Here is a 19,330-nt window from a genome sequence, read left to right on the forward strand (position 1 = left end):
ATACAATGGTATTTATCCTGCTTTCATTTAAAGCCTGAGGCAATTATTTAGCTAGATCATAAGGTGAGCGTACACTAGTTTTCAACTGTTGATCCTTCTAAAAGCATTGTTGTGACTGAGAAACTACCATGACCTTCTGTGAAACACCATACTTCTCCATACTGTAGCCAGGAATATAGTTTTCAGAGTTTCTAAATTCTATGCCCCACTGATTTAATCTCCTGTACTGAGTAACTGCAAATCCATGAATGTTTTAGCCACATTTAAAGGTTAAATATTGCAGCATCTCACTTCTTTGCATCAGACTTCAGAGTGAAATTCAGAATCTAGTGCTGTGTACTCAGAACTACATACAGAAAGCACGCCAAAAAAAAAATCAAAATGTTTTAAAAAAAGCCAATTCAGTCTGTGCAGTCAGCACCCAGCTGCTCTGGGCCAGCTCAGCCCACCAAGACAAGTTTTCTTGCAGATGCCTTTCTAAAGGTTGTCTGATGGTCCTGTGTCTTGTCAGGAAACATGGCCCCAAACCAGTTTTGGGGCCTGCAATGCTAATATTATTCCCATTTTTTCATGAAGAGTTCATTGCGGAAGAAACAGGCAGAGTCTGAGATTCATGGCTTTTAGAGAAACCCTCCCAGAGCTAGGTCACCTCTGATCTGTCCTATCCAGAGAATCTCAGACTATACCCTGAACAGCAGAAATTTTTAAGAGTATCTAATTACTAACTCCCACATAGCTTTATAAACAAGGCACTGAGCTGTTCTGTTTTGCCAAAACTTGGGCAGAAAACACATTTTTGAAGTGCTGGGTGAATATTTTCTCAATCAGACATTTGTATTTTAGGTTTGAGTTCTGCTTAAATCACACAATACACACAAAGAGAATACAATGGAGCTTTCAGTTTTATCTATATGAATTAACTGACACATACACACTCACACAAGCCAATAATAAATAGCACAGAAGGCTTTTTCTTTCTTCTAAAAAGTCATGTATGTTTATTTCTAACTTCTCCCCCTGAAATGCAGACGTGAATTCTTGCCTTGAAATCCCATCCAAACAAACCACAATTTGTGAAAACAATTTGAGCTTGATATATTTTTCATTTGCCTATCATTTGTCTGCTCATCTACAACTAAGTCTCATTACTAAGGAAATAAAAATATTTTCCTGACTACTCAATTAATGCATACTTAATTGTTTGTCGTGTCATATTGTTGACAGTGATGGGTGGTAGGTCATGCTATTCCAAGGTCAGAGAAAAACCACAAGCCTGTTAATGCTCCAGGTTATAACTCAGAACAACAACAACAACTTGGAAAGCATAGCTGAGCATTTTAAACAACCAAGAGCATTATAAGGCATGCAAAAGTGATGAAACGGTGTCAGCCAGGCCACACTACTAAATGGAAAGCTGTATTGGTTGGTGATGGCATAACTATGTCTGTATTAATTTTGATGGAATAAGCAGTCCCCAAAAGTCAAAAGGTGTCAACATGACTGTCACCACACAACACTAAGCAGTTAAATAAGCCTTGGGGCTTAGAATACAGAAACCTCAACTACTTAGTGCCATAGCAATATTGCTAAAAGTCTCTTAGGCCCTTTATAAATGACACAGAAAAATGACCAGAAAAAAACCCACCATTAAACCACCAAAAATTTAAAGTGTGTGGGACCACAGACTTTCCACATGCAAAAATGTGTCCAACACACTTCACAGATGCTGGTGGGAAACAGTTAGTTTTCTCTAGAGAACACCAGGGATAAAAAGGAGGGCCAATACCACACTGTATACTGTGTATGAGTCCAATATCCCATGGGGTTTACAGCAGAGTGAAGCAGGCAGGGCACAGGCTGTCTTGGTTTCAGCTGCCAGGGGCAAGAGTTTCAGTTCCTAGAACATCAGGAATCCAGTAACTCATGGGTTTAGAAAGGCAATGATTCATACCACCAGGCTTATGGGAAAGGCTCCTGCAAGAAACATTGCTCCCCAAGAGACTGGGGCTTAGGCTGCTGTACACCAAGCAGAAGGGTGATCCCATGTGGGCAGTGTCCTGCTGCCCCGTATGCTGACCTCCAAACTCCTGGAGATACCAGAAATGGAAAGACAGATCAATTTTGGCAGGTCTCCCTGGACCAAGGAAGACATTGGCAGGGCTGGAGATAGCAATCAGTATGCGAACACCAGTCTTTTATTTAAGTCTTCAGATTTCACAGCTGGAAGTTAAGAGATTAAAACAATTCAACCCACAGCTATTAAAAAATGGAGAGTAGTTCACAAGTAACAAAATTACAATATTAAGATGAATCACTGAAGATAACCATAACCAGATTTTTAATGGAAAAGGTGTAGGATCTGTTACAGTTACTCCATATTGTCACTGAATTGCATATAGTTTTTTGGGGAAAAAAAAGATTGAGTAAACACTGAGATGGAAGGCAAACCTTGTAAGCTGAAGACGCTAAAATTGGGAAAAGGGCATGCCACAGAAAGAATACATAAGATTTTCTTCTGCTGTTGTGAAAACAGGGTGAGCAAGGGGTCCAAACCACAGAGCTTTCATGATTGCTCCATAGCAAACTGTCAAAGATTTATCTGTTTCAATCTCAAAGCTGAACATGGCCTCCTAGAATAGCCCAGATAATGTGGATATATAGTATTTTAGATCTGCCCTTATACACTGTAATTTTAAGGTCAGATACACAGAGACTTCTCCTCTATCTATGCTATTCCATAGCACAAATCCACAGCAGAACTGCTGCATTCCCACGTACCTTGCACAATCCAGCTGTGGTGAATTCCCCCTGTTGGGATTGCTTCAAGCTTTCAGAAAAACTAATTCCATTGCCTCTGCCTGATGAATAAATACATATCCTTAAATAGCCCTCCATTTTTTAATATGGAAATTGAAAATCACAATTTTGTTACACTAAACAGATGTGAGCAATAGTTTGTTGGTTAGATTGTGGCGTCGCTGCATGCCTGATCAATGCAAACATAGAAGACTTAGAAATACCTTCCAATAAAAGGTTTTTTTAAGAAAAGTGGAATGGGGACTTTTCCAGAATTTTACCTGGACAGTGCTTTCACCTGTCAAATCTGAAAAAAGTGAAATGCATTTGACTAGATAAAGTACATATCTACAATATACCTGCCCACATAACTGATCTTTAGGAGGTGAGAAGGAAGACTGCTTTTTTAATAGCACTGAGAAAGATGCATATATCTGAGTAACACAAAACCTTGACTGCATTGGTTCTTGTTGAAGAACAAAAAGGTGTAAGTAGCAGCAAAGTCACTTTGTTTCAAGATCGAAGGACGTTACCATAGTGATACACATGTTTTACCTATACAAACCTTTCTAAGATAAAGGAAAGCTTGTTGCAGATGACAGTTATACTTGCTCAAGACCCATATAACAGATACTTCAAGTGTCTAACCATGTATCATAATAGCCCATTTTCTTAAACTTTCACAGGAAACTCACCCCATCTGGTCTGCCATCCGAGGCTGTAACAATCAGAATATAGCGATCAGTGCTTTCTCTGTCCAAGGGCTTTCCTAAGGCTAGCAGTCCAGAACTAGTAATAAAACAAAAACATAAAATGTTATCACAACAGTTTTAAAATATCTACAAGGACCTTTGTTCCACTACTTTGCATTACACAACTGTTTCCCTTTGAGCAAGTTAATACGTTTTTAGACTTTATTACAACTGAAAGCATGCTTTGGGAAGGTAAAGGCTAATAAAAATGATGAGCCGATTTCTAATGCTTTCTGCTTTGATACATGTATAAATTGGGATTAAAATATCAACCTAGTGATCTACAGGATTCTATAAAAGATAGACTTACACTGAACACGTGACCCTAATTTGTTAGAAAGCTGCACTGCTGTAATAAAGGAGAAGAGAGAATCACAAGCAGTCTATTAATCACAGAGGAGTCCCGATACCAAACAGGATTGCAGCAGTGAACTTTGAGAGTACAACATGCATAGTCTTAAGTATGAGTCTCCTCAAAGTTTTATAGGGATAGGTTACTAAACTGCGCATCGTGTAATTTCAATAAAAGTGCTGCAATAAGCTAATGCCTTTTCAGCGCAAGCACAGATATACCACATTTCCTAATAATAAAGCATTAATATAGGCACAAATGTTGTGGAAAATTAATCAGGATATTGTGATTATTGATGCCCACTTTAAAAAGTTGATGAATGAAGGGCTATTAAGCAGCTGCTTACAGAAAGAATAAAACAAATACAATGTTACAAAAATCCTCTTTGAAAGCATTACAAATTCCTGTAATAGCTGACAAATAAAATAATTAGAACTTTTTCTTTAGGATTATTTCATTTCCTTATGCGGAAGTCTGGAAGCCACCTGGAGGTGTGCTATAGCAACACAGCAACAAGATCCCACCTTGGACTCATTAATTTTACATTAGGAAGCATTAGAAAAGTACTGTTGAGTCGACGATCCTAAGCAAGCTAAACTCTGCTTACCTGAACTGGTACAATATTGCTGTGACCAGCCCTAAAGCTCTGCATTTCATTTATAGGATTTTGGCATCTACTGGAACCTGGTCATGTATGTAACAAATTGACACCTCTTAAACACCACCCAATCCATAGGCTATTCAAGAAATATGCACCAACAAACATGGATCCAGGATGACATTTATCCTCTTGTTGCATGGCTAAGCAGCTTCTCCCATGAAACTCCACCAAACATGTTATGGTCAGCTTGCAACATTTCAGGAAAAGTGTAACAGCATGTAATTTTGCAGCCAAAATCCACACGAGCTACCATCTTGGCATGCTGTGACTTTTCACTTGTTACTCCATTTTTAATTGGCATATCAGACACAAGGATTTGTCAGACACAGCTATAAATTTTACTGTTTGAACCTACGTTTTACATTCATGACCTAGAACCTAAACACTCACTTCTTCAAAAAAAGATTTTATGAAAACAACAACAAAAAAAAAGCCAAAGCCAAAATAAAAGTCCCACTAAACTATGAGATCTCATTAGCTGTACTTCTTCAGAACGCTTGGATGTATATAATCTATAACTAGTGATGTTTTTTCCCTAGACTATAAACTTCTGTAGAGCTTCTGCTGTAACTTCATACTCTCGGAGAAGACCTCAGAAACTGGTTCCAGGCCAAGACTTTTTCCAGTGTTGTTTTCAGCAGAGACAAATACCAACACTTACTGGCAAGCTGTTACTGCAAGCAGTTTCTTCAAATAAATACTACAGAAATAGGTGAAAACCGTGAGTGGGAGCATAATTCTCCTGTAGGACTGAAAGCTTGGTAGACAAAACAATATTCAAACTCAGCAATCAAAGAAAAGAATATTTCTGGAGATGCTACATGCAATGTCCCACTGTTACACGACTATAACCTAGGCACGTTTCATGCCCGGCTTCCTCAAAAAAAGGAAAAGCTAGCAACTTCTTTGTACCTAAAAAACCTTCTGGAGGTTGGTAAAAAACAATGGGACACACACGTGTTGTGTATAGTTTTGTAACCCAGTGAATATGGAGCTGACATGTCCTGTCCTAAGCCACAAGTGCTCTGCCAAGCTACAACAGGGCCTCAGGACCTGCCACACTTCTTTGCACGGACTTGCCTCAGCCTGCTCCAAGGTTGATTTTAGCTTTAAACAGCAGTTCTCTAATGAGCAGGTACCCGATACGAATACAGTTTTAGCTTTTGCTTCCTTCTCTACAATTTTGTAGTGTGGTGCCTATCTTTATATATACATATATTTTTTAACGAAGAGGTAGCTATAACTTGGTTATTGTGCAGAGTGAACTACGTGTGCAGCAGTACAGGCACAGCCTCTAGCATAGCGAATATTCAGGCACAGGATGACACCAGAGGGCCTAGGCTACAAACACTTCACCATTGGCCTACCATTTTTAAAGAAACACAACCTTAGGAGCTGCCCAAAACCAGTCTGGGGTCACAAAGAAAAATAAACAAGTATCCATTTATGCAAAGCACCCCACATGCAGTAAGTTCAGATGTAAAATAGACTTGCACACAGACAGGAAGAAAAAAAGCACGGTACAGAGTGTGTCAGATGTAAATATGACTCAAGATGGACCCTAGAGTGAGGAGAATGAAACCTTCAGTATCATACTGCTCCTCCCAGGGCAGGACTTCAGGTGCTGAAGACTCAGCACAGACCCTTGCTCCAGAGAAAATTATTGCCCTGAATGACCCCAAAAGGAAAGTGAAAGGGTTAAGCACAACACCAGAGCAAGGGACAGACCCTAGAATGTTTATGCATACATTTATATATGTTTTTACATAAACTCATATATATAGTATACAGTGATATAAATGTAGCTATATATATGGCTATAGTGATATATATTGATAGTGATATTAAAATACATGTGTATGTATACATATGTATGATTATACATATATAAATGTTAAAATTACACATATACATAAAATAATTTGCATTACACATATTTTATATTTACATAACACACACATACTAAAACATACCTATATTTGCTATTTTAGTTGTTTGCATTAGTGTCATAACAGGACTATTAAGTCTTTTGATTAGACTATTAATAATTAGAGTAACAGTAAAATCTTAGCATTGCCTACATACATGACCCACAAGAAGGCAATGAGTGTAGAAGTGGTAGGGTTTCTAGCAACCTATCCTGTAATTTGTGTGAGACAAATTAATAACACTGCTTATCTCACTGTAGACTCATATACTCTCTTCTGCTAAGGAATATACAGCTGAGCTCAATTAATATTTTTGTTGTATTACTAAAGACCATTCAACTTCTAAACTAACCGTTTTGTAGTTTATAAATAGCAGACAGTGAAACAGTAGTGACACTCCTGAGAAAGGCATTAGTTTCCTTTGAGCTGTAGGAAAGTCAGATGTATTATTAACTGACGGGAAATGCTAAACCATGCTCTGTATTTTAGTAATTCTCTTATTTCCAAGTGTTTCTGCAAATCAATTAGCTATCATAATAGATCATCTATATTTTCCAGCATTTGTTCAAGACACTGCAATGAAATACAAACAGAAGAATTTTTTAGGAAAGGGACAGTGAATAGAACATAATACTTACATAGTAAAGTATTATTTCACACACACAAAAATCAAAGTGGAGCTAAGAACAAATTATTGACAACAAATACTGCTTTACTAACACTGACCTTTAGCCATATGTATCCATTTAATTTCTCCAATATTTTCGGACTATCATATTGCCTTTTTTATCTCTTCCTTCCTACTGCTTGAACACTCACAATCTACAGTCTCCATTTCAGTACATGAACATCATTCAAGAGACAGACTAATTTATAAAAACTACTGTCTTTTACTCAAGGATTCAGAGGTACTTACATTCATTTAATACCCCAGGTTTTAATCATCACCTTCCCTGGGGAACACAAGAAGGTACTGAATTACTACCGATTGTGCTCAGGTACTGCCAAAGAAGAAAGAACAAAACCATCTCACATCCTCAAATAGAGAATAAAAGAGATCTAGCAGGTAGATGTAAAACTGGTAATTTTCAGTACTCGTGTCACACAGGGATTAACTGATAGGCTCCAGGATGCAAGAAAATAATCCAGATGAGAAAAAGGAAAAGAATCATGTTAATGGCCTCTGCCTTAGCCTTAAAGTATCTAAAAATGTATTTATGAAACATTGAGATAAATTACTGCAGCCTTAACATGCCACTCACATTAACTATATGCTTTGTTTAACAGTAATCCTACCTTAATTTCTTATCGAGACATTTCAACATCTAGAAAAAAAACACGTGCAAAAGGCTGAAAAAAACTTTGCACAATTTCCAAGAAAACAGATGCAAGGAGAGTAGGAAGGAGAAAACACTTCAAAGAGCTCTTCTTGTTACTAAGAGGCAACAGATCAAAAAAAGACAAACACTAGCCTAAGTTTGTGCTGAAACTCTTAATGAGGTGTGATGTTCAGACCCATGAGGGGGGGACATGAGGCTGGCGTGTGTGTGTTGGGGGGTGTCAGGCTGCCCGTGATGGGCCCTAGGGGCTGGGTGGGATCAAGGAGGGTTCCCAGCCACCCCTGACAGGCCCTGGAAGGTGACACCTGCAACTGCTGCAAGACTGCTTGTGAACGCACAGGGGTGGTGCTGTGCCTGCAGCCTTCAGAGAAGGCACCAGATTTCTTAATTGTTTTCAGACCGAATTCACAGCTGTGAATTCACCTGCCACCTTTAACATCTTGACTTCTGAGTATTGCCACCCTTTTTACATCCAAAGCTGGACAATACAGAAACTGCCTAGGATCTGACTTTGAGAATACCTTCACGCCACAGGTTTGGCAGGCCAGGAGTTGTCCTGAATTTGCACGCACTTTTAAGTTTCTTTGGCATGGAGAACTTTCAAGATTTTTATGGTGGGATGTGAACAGTGCTGTGATAAGCACGAACTACACAAAACAATTACCTACTGAGTAGCCCCCTTTTCAGAGGTTCTCTCACATAGCCAGGCACACTCTTCATTATTCAACTTCCAAAGGTCACAGAGTAGGTCAGACCGACCAAACTTCTCTGTGTTAAGGGGAGGATTGCTAGCATTGCTTGTGCAGAAAACCCTGCAAATCCACGCTGTTCTGGAGCTATGAGGAGCTATGACTCCCAACACTTCCTCTGAGCTGGTAAACAAAGCACACCTTCCCTGATTTGCACGGAAAACTCCAGCACTAAGCAATGAATAAAAACAGCAGCCCAACACAATTTCCTGGTCTTGCCAGCTCAGTGGAACAGTCTCCTCTCTCTAAACTGTCCCTTTCCTTGCCTAACAAGTCTTTATTATTAAAGGGCCCATCAATCCTGGTGGATAACATCAGCAGCATCTCTTGGGATTGTCAAGGCTTTTTTCATATTGTTTCCTAAGTGATTTTATTCTCCATATATGGGAGATTCATCACAGTGAGTGATCTAAAGCTTACTCAGAACATACAGCCCTGTTTCTGTACAATCTGTCCCACGCACCAAATTAGAACAATTTTTTGCAATTACACCTGCACCAACAACAAATAAGACCCAAGTTACTTTTGTACCATCACCTACCACAGGGAGTCAGCTCACCACCCTCCCTCCTTCCTATGAAGAGAAAAGATACTTTGGAGTGTAAATAATAGCTGCTTGGGTAAAGTAAACAAGGGGGTGATGAGACAGGCACAGACCTAACTGGTGCTTATAATTTCATAATGTACCCTTGGTTTCTAACTCTATTTAAGTTGGTATTCAATTAAAGGAAAAGATGTTTTAAAATAATGCTCAACAGACTTTCCACTACAGACTAAAACACTTGAAGGCAGGAAACTAAAGCAAAAATTGTCCCTGCCATTAGTCAGGAGCTGACAAGTATAACGTTTTTAATTAATCTCTGGTCACTCTTTTAAATAGCATGTTTCCACCTCAGTGAGTTTCACCTACTAAAGTGTTTAAAATAAATAAATATTCATTTGTGAAAAACTCCAGAGTACAGTATCATTCACAGAGCTCTCATTAACATCTAAGAGCCAATCTATGGAACAGCTGAATATGTCTGATTACAAGTCTTTGGTTTTGCTCTCAGCCCACATATTCACTTGACTGAAAAGTTACAAGTCTGTTTTCTCAGGGTTTTCCACTTACCTTTGAGAGAGATTAAAAACTTGTTGAGGATCTCCATTCTGAATGAGGTATCTTATAGGGTCACCCTCTCTATCAAAAGCCTTTAGGAAAAAAGGGGATAAAATTAAGTCAGTTATGAAGCTTTCTTTTCTTTCCTTCACTTGACAAAATGGAAAATTAACTCCATAAGTTTTATTGAAGTTATCTACAGGAACGACATCAATCTCTCTATTTCTAAGGCAAGAGTGGTAATTACAGATGTTCTACTTAAGATAAAGCTGTAGCACATCAGAATTCTTATGCTACAGAGAAACGACAATACCCTGAATACAGACTTTCAAATTGCTACTACATATATACACACAGCATCACAAGTATGAAATTCAGGCTTTATTCAAGTACTTTTATTTTTGTGCAGCTATAGACTGATTAGACTGAACTTCTTGTTTCCTTTGTTCCTATTCTTCATTTCCACTTCTTATCCTGTTTCTTCTTTCTGTTAGTTTACCAGAACCTCATTCCTTTCCCTGATGCTCCACTGAGCAGCGTAGACACTGCAGCATTCACCCTCCACAATAATTTGCTTTTGGGAGGATGAAGATCAGGATAAGATCTTCAAAAAGAGCTAATAAAGGCATCAAAACAAATATATTCTACCTACTAGATGACAAAAATGCTTTTCAGAAGTTAGGTAAAAAACTTTCGAAGTTAAGCTTTGGCTACGTTATTTCCAAAAATGGCCATAAATATGCCATGTAATTGTTACTTTTTTTTGTCAGATGTACACACATCTTTTCCCTCAAAAGAGTGTAAAGTGTTTTTCAGAGAAAATATCGTCTACCAAACTGTCTCCCAAACTGTCTCATGGTTACAACAATTTAGCATTCAAAATCCAAAGTGATTAAGCACATTATCACGGGGGGGGGAAAAAAAGAAAAGATACTGCTATGAAAATTGTAAGGCAGCCAACCAACAAGATCAAAGAAAGGCAGGATTTACTAGGAGACAGGTGAAAATAAAAAAGAAGATAAGGAAAGAGTATTTCTGTTTCACATTTTTCAAGAACCATCCTTTTTCTTATCTATTCCCTATAAGCGTTTGCTGGAGACTACAGTCAAGGACTGGTTATCTTTAGACTGACCACCTAAAAAGCAGTTCTTAAAAAATAAAGTGAAAAAAGAAACAGCAACACCACCCCCTGCCAAATTAAGAACAGAAGCACAAACTATTCCAGTGTGCAGACAGAACAGGGAATCTAGTAAGAAACCAACTTGCCTTAACCAAAGGAAGCATACAGAAACTATGGCTAAGATGATGGGGACTTGTATAAAGAAAAAGCAAGCACAACTATATGAGGACAAAGTCAGAAGAAGTTGAGGTAAAACTGTAATAGAAGCAAAAAAGAATACAAAGAGGGACAAAGAAATGTTTAAATTAAAAAGGAAACTTGCGGAGCGTGGTACCTTGCCACCATATAAAAGCAGAAAAGATGATGCTGAGAATGTCAAAGAGCTAACTAACAGTTCTTGTATTTCAGCTTCAATCAAGCAGCAAACAAAATTAACTGTGGCAACAAAGGGGTAAATTCTCAGAAGAGAGCTGGGAAAGAATAAGGCAAAGAATATGTACATAAATAGAGCACCTTTAAATCATCTGCTGAAATTAAAGCCTGATGAAATTCATTGTAATGTATAAAACCACTGACTAAAGCAAACTCAAAGCCATTAGCACTTTTCTTTGAAAACTCACAGAGGACAAACATGCTGAAGGGCAAACAAAAGGTACATCTTTCACAGAGGAATGAGCCAGGAAATCACAGACCAGACAGGTAGAGCTCAGTTGCCAGAAAACCACAAATAATCAGATTATTTGTAAGTACCTGTGATGACAATATGGAGATGGATAACACAAAGCTAAATTTCTCAAAAACAAAGTATGCCAAAGCAATCTAATCTTCTTTTACAACAGGACAACAGGTCTTGTAAATAGGGAAAAAGCTGTTTGTGTAATAATGTATCTTAGCCATAGTAAGGCTTTCACACTGCTTTATGTGACATTTTCACAAACAAGTTTAGACAACATGGTCTCCAAATGGAAGACAGGATTAAGCAAGAAAAAACCGGACCATAAAAATCAAGGTCAGACAGCAGTGGATAGCATTTTGTATTGACTAAATTCTGTAAAGGTGTGTATGTTTCTTCCAATACCAATCAATATTTTCATTAACAACATCAGTGACAGAACAGGAAATTTGTTTATAAAATCCATGGATGGCACCGAGTGACAGGAAGTGCCAGCACATTAGAGGGTATGAGCATTCTGCAGATATTCTTATGTGGAACATACGAACAGTCAGGAACTGACTCAGTAAAGACAAGTCAAAAAGTGTTAGCCAAGAACACAAAACTACAGAAATACTGGATGCAGAAAATATGACTAGTTGGCACCTCTGAGTATCATAGATCATAAACCACCAGGAACACACTGTTGGTTCTATCTTTAGAGCTCCTTCGTATTCTTTTTACTTCATCTGCAAGGGAATCCTGTCCTCACTGCACATTTAAGGCTATCTCTGAGGTTTGTTTATGGTCTATATTAATTCATAACAAGTCAGGTGACTTTCAAAAAGACCAAAAATAAAAGACTTGTCTAGTTCATTTCATTTTCTCCTTATGTCCAAAGAAAATGTACTTTTAAATCAACATACTTTAAAAATCATGGGGGAAAGTTTATCATTATTTTTAAAAACTTCTGTTTTCTTTAAAGCGAAAGAACAGCAAGTTATTATGCACTTAAAAAAAACACTGAAGACTTGTACATGAGAAGAGAGCAATCTATACCTATTGCTTTCCAGATCAATTGCATATAGTGACTTAAAAAATTGTGCACAATGATTTCATGTTGCTTCCTTGTTCAGCACACAACTGGACCATAACAGTCCTATTCATTTTGCAGACTCCCAGAAAGTTTACAGTGTTTGTATATTATAATGAATAATGGCTGGCAAAACATGAAGCAATAAACACCTCCCAGGCATGCAATAAACTCTTGAGGTTTATTTACAAATTAATACTGTGGAGACCATTTAATATTGCATTACTTAATCTCAAATGTTCTAAATTAAAACACCAGTCACAATCAACTGGGTACATTATAAAATAAATACTAGTGTAAGAAAAAATATCTTTCCATCATCTGTATAAAAAAACTTTAACAGAAAAGGAGAAAGTAATTTTTATTTTTAGAACATGTATTTTAAAGTAAAACAGGCAAAATTAAAACAGCTGTATTTGCATTGTTATTGGCACTGATAATTTGCAGATCTTTAGCTATGATAACTTGGAAATATTTCAAAAAGCTTGCTCATTCTCTCCCAGTTTTTGTAATCCTCAGGCTGCATGCAACACTACCAAAAGATTTTCGAGAGAGTTACAGAAACATAACCTCTTAACCCTACTGCATCAACCAAAACATACATTAAGTCCAAAAAACATAATGTATCAATAAGACTACTCATGAAATGAAAAATCAGCATGAAAATTTACAGATGAAAACACTTGTTAAATATTTGAGGTCTGGTAATATTCCATATTACCTATGGAATACAGGCAACACCTTAAGGTATTGTTAAAATTCCACAAAAACCCCAAGATAACTAATTGGTAACTTTCTGTTTGCCTGGAAAAGACAGCACAAGATTTCACAAGCTTAAATAATCAGTTTATGAATGTTTAAAATGTCCTGGCCAATTCTGCACAGGGAATGAAAAAAGATGGAAGACAGAAATATACTCCACACAATAAAAGTCCTTTAATACAGATGGGCATATTAATGCAGAATGAGGCAGTTGTACTTGCACTATAAAGACAATGCATCTGCATTTCAGGCCCAGGACCACTGGCCTACAAGAGATACAGTCTTTGACTAATCCTGAAGAGATGAAGCCATGCATCTTTGTGATTTAACAAGTAATTATTTTTCATAAACAGGAAGTGCCTAGCTGAATTAAGTAATGCATAGCATATTGGTAATGCAACATAAATCTACATTGCAGTAACTAAGTAGAAGACAACATTTTCTGTGCATTTCCTAAGCTCTTAAAACTAACTGATGCATTTCACTCTCCTAAACACAGTAACTCATAATTTCTGGGGATCCTGGGCATGTAGCAAGAGAATGCCCACTGCTATATCACCAGAATTCTCACTAGCATCCAGGCTAGGAGCAGAGTAGCTTACATGACAATTTTGCATCTCCTTTGCCCTGCCTGCCACAAGCTGGCTCTCCTGGATTTACTCAGCACGCTTTACCAAGGATCATTTGAAAAGCAAAACAAATTCTAGGTAAAATGCTTGGGGTTTAGTGCAACACTAAAGCAGACAGACTATTCCAACAATGAGGTTCACTTCCTAACCACATTTAAATTGCATAAAATCCTTAAATACTAAAACTTGCTAATAGTTTTTCTGCCTCCATGGATCACTCAGCCCTTCAGCCATATATTCCAGCACCTGTCAAGTAAACACAACTGTTTTGGTTTCTCAGCATGCTCCTGGTTCCTGTTACTCTTTGGGGTTTCCAGAACCAAGCATCTTCCCACCAGTGAGGAGAAGGCTCTGAACAGCATGGCTCTTCAATTCTGAGCTCACTGCAGGCATTAAAGACATGCCAGAAGTTAATTTTCAGCACTGAGCTAAATGAGTCATTCTCCCTCAGCGCAGTTGGCTGTATCAGCTCAACCATCTATAATAATCTTCATCTTTCATCAGCAAATGATTTTAATTGAAACTTACCCATTCACCTGCATCAATGACTCAATTAGATTTCCTTTATTTCACACACTTCAATTTGGATTATTTTTTTTCCCATGTGTTTACTAAATGGGCGAAACACACAGAGCCACACACTTCAGCTAGTATGAGCTGACATAATTCCACGGAGTACAATCGACTTCAATAGAACACTGACTGAAAGCAGGTAAGGCTGTTGCTGTCTATGGTTTCTGTTTACTTCAGACATCTCCAGTCTTCTTCCTTTGAATGGCTTTATATGAAGTCTGAATCATGCTATAATGTTCACAGGAACCATGCTCAGAAGAGTGTGCTATACTGAGTTTATTGCTTTAGACTCAAAGCCATAATATTAAGCTCCTGATCCCCCAGAAGATCAACTACAACCTAAAGAGTTGTAATTTATCTACATATTTTGCACAGCTGGCCTTCAAGATGTAGACAGAACACAATGCAGCAAAAGCTTAGGGGACAGTAAGTAAGCTAGGAGAAAGCTGATACATTAACCATGCAGCAGCACGCAGAGAAGCAAGCTGGGTCTGCGAACTGTGTCATGCAGCATTATTTATAAGCAATACTGGACGAAGACGCTTTCACTGCTTCCACTTGCAGAGCTCTGTCAGGCAGTCAGTTAGTACAGGGACCTCTACTTTTTGTTAGACTGGTAACAGTAATAGCTGCATACACCAAGGGGAGTAATTAATCTTCAGATGCTTTTCAAAAATTACAGGCTAAAGATGGCTGAGGGCCAAAAACCTTGCTGAAATTCCACATGAATTAGGTGCGGAAGGTCTTAAGCTCCTCTGATTTGCTGGCAAACATATATAGAGAGATTTTAACATAACAAATCACAAGCCTTTCAAGTTTTAAGCTATTAATGGAATTTTTTTCTTATATACTTCAGTCCCACATGCAACCTATAGAACCTTCTAGCACATTTAACACAAAAAAGAAGTTACAAAAATATCAAAGTAAGCACTTTTCCTATATGGTCCATGTAAAAGGGGCTATTTATTACAATTAAATAATTTTCAGCCCCTATAAACAGTCCTTGCCACTGTATGCAAGGACTGGCTTCTGCATGGCATGGGCACAGAGGGAATGTAGTAAAGGCTTACAGGGAAGCATCTGTACCTGCAGGTTTAACAAAATGGCTCCAACTCTCATGGCCTCGCTGACTTCAAGGCTGTACATCAGCTGGGGAAAACGGGGAGGGCTCTGGTTGTTGGGTGGAAGGACCTCAATGTAAACAGTAGCAATAGAGCTCCTGCAATGCAAGGAATAAAAAAAAAAAAAAAAAAAAAAAAAAAAGTCAGAGCTAGTCAAAATCAATAAATCAAGAAACACAATGCAACCAACAACATCTATTGTATACACTCCATGTTCTCTAGGCTCTAACAACCTCCCCTTGCTCCTTTAAAAGCTTCAGGACATGTTTTTCATTCTGCATCAAAAATAAAGCAGCCTGCCATGTTAACAGAAGAAAAGCTAAATAATTTTCTTAAACGTAGTGCAAGTGTTCTTTGAAAAATAAAGCAGTAAGGTACCAGTGCACATTCCACACAAGAAGAAGACTCATGACAAATTCTGATGGTAACTTCTCCTGCCATGCACAATATCCACCCTGGAGTATCCCTGCTGTCATTCAGTTTGCTACCTTTCTTTGGAAGAGAGGTAACAGAAAACGCTGATAGAGAGGATAATGCTGGGAAAAGACTGATGTACACAGCTTTGTAATAGGCTGCATCAATACTGTGGTTCACACAAATAAACCCAAGCCCATTTCAGACCAGTGAGCCATGGCAATACAGCATACTACAAAACCCACACCAAGGAAAAACCTGGCAAACCCTTCAACTGTACTGAACCCCTAACCTGTATACACCGCAAACGGCATTCCAGTTTTCAAGCTGAAGGATCTTCTGGAACATTTGACACTCACTACAGACCATGTAAAGACCATGCTGTAGGGACACTTGCTATTTAACTGCTCCAAATTGAGAAAGGGAGCCAAAAGTCTCCCTGAAGTTGAATGAGACTTAAAATCTGCTTTAATGGGACCCTTCTCTTGCATCTTTGCTCAGCTATCCCACCTGCCTTCTCTCTTGTATGTTAGAACAGTTCCCCTGCCCCAGAACAAGACCCTGACGCGAGCAAATGTTACACTGCAGGTGCAGATTTCCTCTGCATAAGCCCTTTGACAAAGCTGGTAAATCTCAGGCTTTAGGGCTGCAAGAAAGAAATCACTTCAGGACAAATGGATTTGTCCCAGTTTTGTGCCTGTGCCCCACTGCCCACCCCTTCTTCTTTTTTGGAGGGTGGGGGGAGGGAAGGGAGAAAAGCAAAACACACGCACACTGAGCTGCTTCTTGCAGGGCTAGCACGTTCAGGGCATTTTTAGAGACTCCTACCAGAAAACACCAACAGCTTCTGTGTTAACTGATAAGAGTTTATTTAACACCAAAACGACACATCACCAATGATATTTTTCATTAGCTGTCCAGGATTCTGATGCATGCCCAGTCACCGCTGCATGACAGGTGCCTCCCACCGCTCTTTGCCAGCAGGTGTTATAACTGCGCACCACGAACGGCAGCTGGGCAGACCATCGCTGCAAGACCACGACAGAGAGCTACGCTTTAGAGGCTGTGTCACACAGCATGCCGGCCATGCTCCAGATAACCAGCTATGAACAGCCCTGTCTCGAAAGCCCAATCCCATCTGTAGGTAACTGCCACAGAACGAGCTCTGTCTCTAGGGGCACGTCCACCAGACACAGCCTGCGCCCCGCAGCCACCAGGAAGGGATTGAATCCAGCCTGCTGCGCCCCACTGCTCAGCTCGGCCACACCTTTTGGCCAGCTTGGAGCCTCCACACTGCGAGAGCCATTTGCTGCCGCCTGCTCTGAATAGGAAACAGGCTCCTCAGTTGTGCTGTGGGGTGTGGGTTCCGGGGGCTGGCAGCTGAGGCTGAGGGTCCCCGTGGGGGGAGCTGGGGCTGCCTGGGGCAGGCACAGCCGGTTCCAGCCGCCCCGCAGCCGGGCACAGCAGCCAGGCCTCTCAGCCTCAATGGGTTTAAGAAAGGGGCAAACAGGAGGAGGATGAGGGAAAAATGTGTGAGGAACAGCGCTGCAAGCACCGAGGCGGGAGGAGGTGCTCCAGGCACCAGAGCAGACCCCCCGCAGCCCACAGGGAGATGTCGGTGGGGCAGGAAGGAATGGCGGAGGGGCTGCTACGGACTGACTGTAACCCCCATTTCCCACCCCTGCACCCCTCAGAGGCAGAGGAGCTGGGAAAGAAGTGAAGTTGAGCCTGGAAAAAAGGGGAGCTGGTGGAAATTGTTTTAGTTTCTTGATTTCTCACTATCTAAACCCATTTTAACTAGCAATCAGATAATATTCCACAGGTCAGTCTGTTTTGCCTGTGACAGTAATTAGTAAGTGATCTCCACCCACAAGCTTCCTCACCTTATTTTCTCCCCAGTCCTGTTGAGGAGGGAGAGGGAGAGAGAAGCTGGGTGGGTATCCAGCAGGTGCCCAAGGTCAACCCACCACCTGTTTCTTAACAATATACACAACTTGACTCTAACGAGCCTTAAATGCTCAACTTCCCCATCGCTAGCTATATCACGGCAGCCTAGCGAACACCCATCTGTGCCCCAAACCCCTGGCTATCAGCTAGTCCAGGGCAACCCTGAGATTCCCACAGACAGCAATGCTGTGGACACTGGCTTGCCTCCCCTGCATCTCTCTGGAGCAAGTGCCGGATTCATGTACATCTACAAATACAGGACATAAGGATCCTGCTGCTTTGAACATAATGGCGAGGTCCTTATTTGATTTAATCAGACTTCAAACAAATGCAGAACTTGCACTAAAACGCATCAGTGAATGATAAAGCTTTCCCATCTGTCATCTCCTTGGGCATTAAAAGAGATGAATTTGAAGATTACGGACTCAATGAAAACAAACAAAACTAGTGTAATCAAGGGAAGATGGACAATTACAACTAAAGTCCATCATTAAGTGTTGATTACCTACTTATAAACTACAGTCATTTTCCTGACATCTTCCTATTTTAAAATACTCCCTCATATCCCACTAATCTTTTTGAATTGATGTTCCACACTTACATTGTTGGAGTAAAAAAAATACAATCACCAAATGCTTAACAACAGACACAACGAATTAGCAGACAAAGTATCACTTGAGCACTGGGGCTGCATATTTTCTTGGGATAGCTGCTGTCTGTGTATGATGTACCCATCCAAATAGATGAGGTTTAGTGTACATTTTTCTTCCACTGCTGAATAATTAATAAAATATATTGTTTTGTGTATTTTTTTTCCTGATTCTGCTACATCTTAATAATACCCAAGCTGGCTTATTGTCTATCAAACTCTAAAAATATGTTTTCCGTTCACCACAATTTTCTTCAATTTTCAGCAATTTTTCTTCAAATCTTTAAGATAAGCTCAGAGAACTAAAGCAGTAGTAGTCTGCAAATTAAAAGCACTATATTATTAAACAGCTTTTTTTTTTTCCCCCAAACTATTTTTGATAAGAGCTTTGCAATTTTTACCCATGCATTTTGTGTGTGTTAGGTACAGCCCATTTAAGCAGCTGGCAAAATCTACTTTGTCATGGGCAGGAAGACAGGTGAGCTTTCCAACTACTCCAGCTGGTGTTTTAATGCTGCAGGGACAGGTGAACACAGTAAGAACAGAACAGAGCTCAGGAACTGAACAGTGCTCACAAATTCACACAAGCATAGAAATATGGCTTTTATGCTACTCCAGCTAAATGGTAATGCTAGGAAAGCATGGTCAACAAGCCACTGAGACTACGTCCCTGTCTCTGCCTTAATTCCACAT

The 19,330-nt window shown here is 39.4% G+C and overlaps 1 protein-coding gene across 8 annotated transcripts in view; it reads right to left on the reverse strand.

Annotated features, from left to right (window-relative positions):
• The window catches only part of PCDH15 (protocadherin related 15), a 443,471-nt gene that overhangs the window by 153,479 nt on the left and 270,662 nt on the right, over positions 1-19,330 (reverse strand). For all 8 annotated transcript variants that reach the window (XM_055720578.1, XM_055720583.1, XM_055720580.1 and 5 more), the window contains 3 exons: positions 15,593-15,725; positions 9,690-9,769; positions 3,492-3,585 (listed from right to left, as the gene is read on the reverse strand). In XM_055720578.1, the coding sequence (XP_055576553.1) occupies positions 3,492-3,585; positions 9,690-9,769; positions 15,593-15,725 (307 nt within the window). The remainder of the gene's footprint in view (positions 1-3,491; positions 3,586-9,689; positions 9,770-15,592; positions 15,726-19,330) is intronic.

Source organism: Falco cherrug, chromosome 9, assembly GCF_023634085.1.
Source record: "Falco cherrug isolate bFalChe1 chromosome 9, bFalChe1.pri, whole genome shotgun sequence".
In the NCBI taxonomy this organism is placed as follows: domain Eukaryota; kingdom Metazoa; phylum Chordata; class Aves; order Falconiformes; family Falconidae; genus Falco; species Falco cherrug.